The 9963-nt window shown below is 33.9% G+C and overlaps 1 protein-coding gene across 2 annotated transcripts in view; it reads left to right on the top strand.

The window, feature by feature from the left end:
- LOC106467485 overlaps positions 1 to 9963 on the top strand; it is a 23827-nt gene that overhangs the window by 8106 nt on the left and 5758 nt on the right. Inside the window, exons 2-5 of one of the 2 annotated variants that reach the window (XM_022395683.1) lie at positions 3782 to 4353; positions 4649 to 4781; positions 8693 to 8811; positions 9447 to 9602. In XM_022395683.1, coding sequence (XP_022251391.1) covers positions 3782 to 4353; positions 4649 to 4781; positions 8693 to 8811; positions 9447 to 9602 — 980 coding nt within the window. Of the gene's footprint in view, positions 1 to 3778; positions 4354 to 4648; positions 4782 to 8692; positions 8812 to 9446; positions 9603 to 9963 lie in introns of both variants that reach the window. The other variant, XM_022395682.1, reaches the window with a different exon arrangement.

The raw sequence follows: 9963 nt of genomic DNA, 5'->3' as shown, positions 1-9963 counted from the left end.
TCGGTAAGTAAGGACTTGTGTCGCTAAAGTTTCGTACGGAACGAAGTTACGGAAAATCAATTAACAAACGGAGACGTAACAGTACATATACAGAGAACCGTTTAGATGCATTTCTTTAATGGCAATGTGGTCATTTACCCTTTAACTTGTGTCATTTACCTTCGAAACTTGAGTTATTTACCTTTTAAATTGTGTCATTTACCTTTGAAACTTGAGTTATTTACCTTTTAAAATTGTAGATAGTAAGTTGACTATTTTCTAAATAAGCTTCTGGAAATTTATCGGATGAATGCATTGAAGCTTTTAGCGATCTGAAAAAGCGACAAAGTAATGTTTACCAAAAATATAAATGATTAAAGCAAACATTTCACGTTAACAAAACAGTCATGTTCTTTATGCACAACGGAGTGGTTTTAATCTCTTCTCAGGAAAAACGGAACTTTACTGAAACAGTTTTTCTATTTTAACTGAAACATTTGTTTAAGGAAACTAAAGAAACCACACATTGAAAAGTTTCACAAGCTTGTTTGTTATGAATTTCGTGCAAAGCTACACGAGGGCTATATGCGCTAGTCGTCCCTAATTTAGCAGTGAAAGACTAGAGGGAAGGCAGCTAGTCATCACCACCCACCGCCAACTCTTGGGCTACTCTTCTACCAACGAATAGTGAGATTGACCGTTACATTATAACGCCCCCACGGCTGACAGGACGAGCATGTTTGGTGTGACGGGGATTCGAACCAGCGCGCCGCAGATTGCGAGTCGAGCGCCCTAACCACTTGGCAGCTTCACAAGCTTCCTCTGTTGTTTGAATTTATGCTGATACTACTGGTAGTTATCAGTCAGTATTTTCCTGATAGATCTAAATATGGTTTTTAAACCGACTCAAATGAGGCCAAATGAGTCTTACAAGAAGAATTACAAACTTCATGTAAACAATAATATAAGTTTTGCCTTTGAAAATTGCATCTAGTTTTGGAAAAATGTTCATTGTTACTTATATACAAAACTATAGATCTGTACATTGTTACTTATATACAAAACTATAGATCTGTTCATTGTTACTTGTATATAAAACTATAAATCTGTTCATTGTTACTTATATACAAAACTATAGATCTGTTCATTGTTACTTATATACAAAACTATAAATCTGTTCATTGTTACTTATATACAAAACTATAGATATGTTCATTGTTACTAATATACAAAACTATAAATCTGTTCATTGTTACTTATATACAAAACTATACATCTGTTCATTGTTACGTGTATATAAAATTATAAATCTGTTCATTGTTACTTATATACAAAACTATAAATCTGTTCGTTGTTACTTATATACAAAACTATAAATCTGTTCATTGTTACTTTTATACAAAACTATAGATTTGTTCTATAGTTTTGTATATAAGTAACAATGAACAGATCTATAGTTTTGTATATAAGTAACAATTCTGTTCATTGTTACTTATATACAAAACTATAGACCTGTTCATTACAAAATGAGGATGTTTATTATTTTATTTTTTTATATTTTAGAGACACTTGTTTAAGAGAAGTTTCACAATATTGTTATATTACTATAAAAATATTATGTTATTATAAAAATATAAATTATTTAAACCCAGAATGTAAAGAAAAATGCATCATTTTATCCAATAAAACCGCTAACCCACTAGAAATTAGAAGCAAAAATGAAGATTTCATAGTGACTCTATCTGCAACTGGTAAGGATGATTATTTATATATACTACACAGAATACTCTGCTGCCATCTTAGAAACTAGTCAAGGGACGAAAACAGAAATGTTAACTTCTTTACAATTATTTCATGGTGAATATTATTGAGCAGCTGACAACTTACTTATGGTAACTGTCTTAAACAGTTTGATCTCAAAATTTGTTTTTGATTAAAAATTTTAATGGTATTATCCAAAGTTACATGTTAAAGGGTATAGTTGGAATGAGTGTAGCATTAATACATTTTTTATTTATTTTCCATTTAAAGAAGCTGCCAACTTATGTAATACCGTTAAAGTTTGGCTGAATTATTTACTTCTTGAGTGATCGTTAAGTAATAATGTGGGTTTATAATCATATATATATTACAGTTAGATAATAACTGAAATATTACACATTCTTCTGCACAATCCCCAGGTGGAACAGCGGTAAGTATATGTACTTTCAACGCTAAAATCCTGAGTTCGATTCCCCGAGACGGACACAGCAGAAAGCCCAATGTAGACCCCATTGGCTCAGCGGTAAGTTTGGAGCTCACACTGCTAAAAATCGGGTTTCGATACTCATGGTTGCCAAAGCACAGCTAGCCCATCGTGTGACTTTGTGCTTAAAAACAAACTCCTGCGCATTACCAACACCCATGAAATCTGAATTCCTCTGTATTCGTTGACCTGGTTATACTTCAGATGTAAAGAATGTGTGTTACCTTGTTTATTGATGCTCAGCATCATCATGGTCATCAAATTAATGACACTTTATATTTATATATATATATATGTGTGTGTGTGTGTGTGTACTCGTTTTATATTTTGTTTTTCCTATTTCGTTTCTCTGTATTTTTTAAAATCATTATGTAATAACCAAAGTAGTTATATATTATGACTTGTACTTTTTCCTTCTTTTATCACTATATATTGGATTAGGTACTTTAGGTATACACTGGTTGGTGTTTTTTGAACAAATGTTTATTTAGAATTTCATATATTTTGATTTAAACAAAGAGGTGCAAGAGTGAGACATTTTTTAAAAATTTGAGTCATGATGGGAATAGTATTGATTTGCTTCCTTCCTCGCAGACTCGCAATCTGAGGGTCGTGGGGTCGAATCCCAGTCACCGAACATGCTCGTTCTTTCAGCCGTGAGGGCATTATAATGTTACGGTAAATTCCACTGTTCGTTGGTAAACGTGTCGCCCAAGAGTTGGCGGTAGGTGTTGTTGTGTTAACTAGCTGCCTTCCCTTCAGTCTGTCACTGCTAAATTCAAGATGGCAAGCGCAGATAGCCCTCGTGCAGCTTTGCGCGGAGTTCAAAACAAACCAAACTTTTAAACATCTCCTTCAAATACCACGATGGGAAGCGCATTGACTTGGCAGTATTCTGGTTTTAAAATCTAACAAGCCCCGAAGGGGCTTGAAAGACAAACGGGAGGCTAAGAAACCGTTGTTTCTCTTCGCCCCACTCGCGATATTAAGGTTAGTTGTTTTCATGAATGAATAGGTTGTTAAACTAGTGGCTTAGATTTTAAACTGGGTTAAGATTACTAGTGTAGTTTAAAAGTTATTGACTCGTGGTTGACTATGGGTAGAGCGTGAACTTGCTCTCTTTTCTTCACTGCAGTAGATAGTGCATGAGTAGTTACTAAATATTCGTTTAAATTATTCCTTTACAGTTGTAATTACTTAAAATTCAAAATTAATAAATACATACTTTCAATGCTTAACTCCTAATTCATCACACATTTGTTGGACGAAGACTTTTATACATTAGTCCCATTTTCATTCTGTTAATTGTCCATTTTTTCAGCGTTCCTTGATTAATTTTCAAACTGTTCACATTCGAAGTTGCCTCTGAAGAAATAGACTGTGCTTACAAACTCACATTTTTCCAATAATAATTTGTGTTTTATCACTTAACAGAAGTTTGGAAAATATATAAGTAATATGAAATATAATATTTATATGCAAAATATATATATATATCAGTTACAATAATCAAGAAACGTTTAAAAGTAACAATGAATCTGTTTGTTTACTCAGCAGGGCTTAACGTGTCTTCTATCGACTGTGGCTCCCCTTGGTGGCTGAAGAAAAATGTAGCTCGTTACAAGCGTTCACCCCAAGCTGACCAAATTTTAAACAACCCGTTTCTTACCGGAGAGACGTTAAGTGAGGGTATTAGTGAACTGAAAGCATTGCCTCAAACCCTCTCTCAGAGGATATTATCACAGAATAATGCTACACAACTACTGCAGTTACATGATATAAATCCTTTTATCCCGCCACAGACCCAGTCCACGAGTTTCGTCAGAACAGTTGAAAATCGAACACACAATAGACAGGGTGGCGTTTCCTTGTCCAAAAGCTCAGCCAACATAGACTTCAGTAATAGTGGTATCACAGGAAGCTTTGGAGATTCTGGCTCAATTTTGGTATCTACCCAGTATTACCTTCATACGAAACTGACAGGGTTTTTAAACCAGCCTCGGAATTCTTTTGTTGAACCATCCCTTAAAGAAATTTCCAGAAGCGCTATATATCACAGGTTCCGTGACTATGGGCTGAAAGTTTTGTTACAGAACTTTACAGCTACGGAGGTAGTAGATATATTACCGGTAAGAACATTAATTACATGCAGCATTAAATGAATTTGTCTAATTGTGATTAATTTACACATACCGTGGATTAGATTTTAAAATGTTTTTAGTTTTTTACGAATAAAAATCGTAAAAAATGGAAGACGTTTGAAAATAACCAAACTTTTTTTTGTGTGTGTGTGGAAAAAATGTTTCCAGCAAACCAATGATGCCACAATTTCATAAGTTGTGTTTTATTATATGTATTCCATAGTTTAATGTCGTTTTTTATAATCCTGACTTCTGATTTGTCAAAATACCCGTTACTCTCCAGCCAGAATTGCTAATTGATGGAGTCTTAAAAGGAGTCAATATAATTGGAGAGCTTACAGGCCAGAATCGTGGAAGTCCAGAAGATGGAATCTTGGTTGTTGGAGCTCATTACGATACGGTCTTCTTTACAAACGGTAAGAAGTGTAGATTTTGTTAGATTATATTTGTAATGCTGATAGATCTTTACAAACTGTAAGAAGTCTAGATTTTGCTAGAGTATATATGTAATGCTGATAGATCTTTACAAACTGTAAGAAGTGTAGATTTTGTTAGAGTATATATGCAATGCTGATAGAACTTTACAAACGGTAAGAAGTGTAGATTTTGTTAGATTGTATATGTAATGCTGATAGATCTTTACAAACTGTAAGAAGTCTAGATTTTGTTAAAATATATATGCAATGCTGATAGAACTTTACAAACGGTAAGAAGTGTAGATTTTGTTAGATTGTATATGTAATGCTGATAGATTTTTACAAACTGTGAGAGGTCTAGATTTTGCTAGAGTATATATGCAATGCTGATAGAACTTTACAAACGGTAAGAAGCCTAGATTTTGTTAGAGTATATTTGTAATGCTGATAGAACTTTACAAACGATAAGAAGTGTAGATTTTGTTAGATTGTATATGTAATGCTGATAGAACTTTACAAACGGTAAGAAGTGTAGATTTTGTTAGAGTATATTTGTAATGCGGATAGAACTTTACAAACGATAAGAAGTGTAGATTTTGCTAGAGTATATATGCAATGCTGATAGATCTTTACAAACTGTAAGAAGTCTAGATTTTGTTAGAATATATATGCAATGCTGATAGATCTTTACAAACGGTAAAAAGTGTAGATTTTGTTAGAATATATATGTAATGCTGATAGAACTTTACAAACGGTAAGAAGTGTAGATTTTGTTAGAGTATATTTGTAATGCTGATAGAACTTTACAAACGGTAAGAAGTGTAGATTTTGTTAGAGTATATTTGTAATGCTGATAGAATTTGTGGACTTTGGTTAATATAATTGTATGAGTGTATGTAACATTCCAAACATTCTGGTTGAAAACATTAAAAAAGTAAAACCATTTATATCAGGATATACCATGAAAAAATGATAAACACTATTGTATCATGTTGTTGTTGATGATTTTTTTTGCTTTTGTTCGAAACGTTTACGTTTCCATACCTTTAATTGCTCAACCAGTTGTGTTTCCATACATTTGATTCCTCAATCAGTTGTAAACTTGTACAGGAAGTAGACGGGATCACGAGAAATATAAAGATCACCTATACTATTCCTTGTAGGTCAGGACATCACAGTGTCATGGTGTTTAGGTATCAGTGATGGCAAATAGGACATCACAGTGTCATGGTGTTTAGGTATCAGGACATCACAGTGTCATGGTGTTTAGGTATCAGGACATCACAGTGTCATGGTGTTTAGGTATCAGTGATGGCAAATAAACAAATCGATTTTTTAGTACATTTTATTACAAAAATACACCGAAAATTCTGTCCAGGATTTAACTTAAGTCCGGCACCTTTTGCACACACGGGTGTTCGAGAACACTGATTTTCCAACTGAATTGTTAAAACCCAAATGACAAGCATACAGCTACCCATAAAAGAATCATGGGCGTCCGCAGAATTGTTTTTCAGGGGGAGAAAGGTAGTGTGAAATTATGAATTGAATAGAAAATTCACATACATATGCTGAATGAATAAAGAAAGAATTATGTTTCTCGTTTTTCAGGAGCGGGCAAGTGTTCCCTCCTGCTACCCCCCACCCCACCCCGCGCGGACACCCATGAGTGTCATGTATCCTTACTCTCCCTGGTACTTTAAGACAACATCGCACAACTTGGTACAAAAGTCTTAAGATGTTAAAACTGTTTGACCAGTTTTTTACTAATAGTAGTGCTTTACGAGTGATGCCGTAAAGATGTTAACACTATTCGACCAGTGTTTTGCCAAATGAACTAGTAGTGCTTTGCGACTGATGCGGTAAGGATGTTACCACAATTTTACCTATACTGTGCCAAATGAACTAATAGCGATTTACGAGTGATGCCGTTAGAATGTTAATACTGTTAGACCAATGCTTTGCCAAATGAACTAGTAGTGCTTTGCGACTGATACGGTAAGGATGTTACCACAATTTTACCTATACTGTGCCAAATGAACTAATAGTGATTTACGAGTGATGCCGTTAGAATGTTAATACTGTTAGACCAATGCTTTGCCAAATGAACTAATAGTGATTTACGAGTGATGCCGTTAGAATGTTAATACTGTTAGACCAATGCTTTGACAAATGAACTAATAGTGATTTACGAGTGATGCCGTTAGAATGTTAATACTGTTAGACCAATGCTTTGCCAAATGAACTAGTAGTGCTTTGCGACTGATGCGGTAAGGATGTTACCACAATTTTACCTATACTGTGCCAAATGAACTAATAGTGATTTACGAGTGATGCCGTTAGAATGTTAATACTGTTAGACCAATGCTTTGCCAAATGAACTAATAGTGCTTTGCGAATGATACCAAAACAGTACACTCCTAAGGGCATAACACATATCCACAATGGATATATAAGTGATATTTTATAACGCTGGCAAAACAATTCTAATTTGTAGCATTAGTATTTAAGTATAATTCTGTTTTACTAGCTGAACTAGCAGTGATCTCAAACTGATGTTATACGACCTGACCGATAATACAGCACATGAGCTAGAGGGAGTAAAGTCTCCAATAGTCCCCTTCCGCTTCTCCTAACATTATTAATACTGATTAACCAGAATGAAGACCAAAAGCACGGAAAAGTTTATAATATTGAGATTCAAACATGGTATCAGTACGAATATAGCTTTTTATCCTTACATTATCCTCTGTTTTTAAACCTACAAATGATGAAATATTTGTAGAATTCAACCTGAATGGCACCTTATGCGACGTATGAGTAAGAAGATCCGTCAAAGACCTCTAGGGTTTAGGTAGAGCCATCCCTATTTTTGAACTACTTACTGGAGAGAGAGAGAGCACAGTCAATTATCAGTGCCCGCCGAACAAGGGCTTTATCTGCTTCTTTGAATCAAATAATGGGATTTACTGTAATTTTTGCAACATGTTCAAAGCTGAAAATGCGAAATTTGTTTAGCGGCATCACGACTCGAACCCTAGACTGTTCTTACTACACCCTCATTAGGCTAGTCTCGGGCCGAAAATATTAAAAAAAAATTCATTATATTTCTATTTTACTTTTAATTAAAAGAGTGATTAAATAATAATGTGTTTATAGAATTTATTTACAGAAAATAAAAGTATTGCCAATAAGTATTTTGGTTCTATTTTTAAATAGGATGAAAAACAAACAAACATTGTATTTGCAAACTTTCTAGAACAGATGAAAATTGTGCCCGTTAAGAATTGATAAAACGTAATATTTCAAGAAATAATTGTAATTTTGTACATTTAAGAGTTAGAGTTATTCCAAACTTTCACTTTTCTTCACTCATTTTCATCAGTTATTACTTCAAAAAGAAGTGCCACTAAATTTACAAATAACAAAATGCCTATAATAGTTTTAAATATATTATTCGGAAATTTCTTTGGCCTATTGTTCAACTTGTTTTTTAAAAGATTATTTACTCGTCTTTAAGTTTAATGATTTGTTTGTGTTTAAGCACAAAGCTCCACAATGAACCATCTGTGCTGTGCTCACTGCATGTATCGAACCTCAATGTTAACATTATAAGCCCTGAAACTTACCGTTGAGCCAGGGGGTCCGATTTTGATGAAGAAAAGAGATTTTGACTAACGTAATCTAAGCGGTTGTTCTAACTTATCTAAATTACGTAACCACCGATAGTAGTTATATTTTTTCCCACACTTGGTGGTCAGGTGGTATGCTCGTTCTTGTCGAAATATTTGGAGATACTAACTTTCACATATTGTTATTACTATTATACTTTTGATTATAATAACATTTCTTTATTTTCTAATATTCCAGATTAGTTCTTTTCTAGGCTACTTAATGAATTATATTTGCAGGTGTTGATGATAATGGATCAGGAGTGGCCGCCATGTTGGAAGTTGCTCGGATCCTTTCAGTAGCACAGTGTCGACTCACTAATACTGTACTATTTGTAGCATTTGACCTAGAGGAATTAGTAAGTATTTCTCAACATTATTATTTTATTCTATTTTACTCAAAATGTATAATCAAATAGAAGCCTAAACAGATCATTGATATAGAATAGAGGTAAATAAGAGTTTCAACTACAAAAACGTGGATGTTGTATAAATAAATGCCTTTATATTTTGTCATAAAAGTTCTACACCTCTATAAATTACACAACACAATATCTGAATGTATATTCAAACAAAGATGAATGGTTGTTGTTTATTATTAAGCACAAAGCTACACAAAGGGCTATCTGTGCTCTGCCCACCACGGGTATCGAAACCCGGTTTCTAGCGGTAGAAGTCCGCAGACATACCACTGTGCTACTGGGGGGCAAGGTGGATGGTATCTTATTTTATAATCTCAAAGAAACAATCCAATATATTTGTACTATATCGCCAGAAACAAAGTTATAAAAATACGTAAAAAATAACAATACGCCATTTCTAGCATTAGAACACAATCCAAAGAAAATAAAATAGATTTTTTTTCTATTAAAGTAAGAAATTCATAAATTTTACATGCTCACGAAACTCCAGTAAATTAAAAATTAAATTTTCAGCGAATCACATTCAGTGTAATGGTTTTAAACTTCGTACTCGTGTGTTATGTTTGTTACAGGGAGGACTTGGGAGCCATCGCTTTGTCCATGAGTACTTGTTCCCTCGAGAACTTCAGCATGGACGAGGCTACTTTCAAGGTGCTTTCATCTTGGACTCAGTTCTCAACTACAACGGCTCTATAGGTTCCCAAGACTTGCCAGAAGATTTTCAAACGGTAGGTTTCAGTTTTCGCTTAGATTCCTTTAAGAAATCCAGCAATGAGAAAACAGGCAGATGAAAAACAAACAACAACATGAAAATCACAATTCGTTTGTTTGTTCATCCCGAACTTTAATGGCTGGAATAGTGTTCTTATATATGTATATACATTTCATAGTACCAATAAGCCTCATATTATTGAAATATATTGTTACGTCTCCGTTTGTTAATTAACTTTCCGTAACTTCGTTCCGACGAAACTTTAACGGCACAAGTCCTTACTTAATAAAACTGGTTTATTCTATCCGAATACAATATTACGATACACTTATTTTCAACAATCGCGCTAAAACAAACGCTATATCAACGAACGTCGA

The sequence above is a fragment of the Limulus polyphemus genome, unplaced genomic scaffold (genome assembly GCF_000517525.1).
Source record: "Limulus polyphemus unplaced genomic scaffold, Limulus_polyphemus-2.1.2 Scaffold2631, whole genome shotgun sequence".
NCBI classification, from domain to species: domain Eukaryota; kingdom Metazoa; phylum Arthropoda; class Merostomata; order Xiphosura; family Limulidae; genus Limulus; species Limulus polyphemus.
This window is presented reverse-complemented; position numbering and strand designations above follow the sequence as displayed.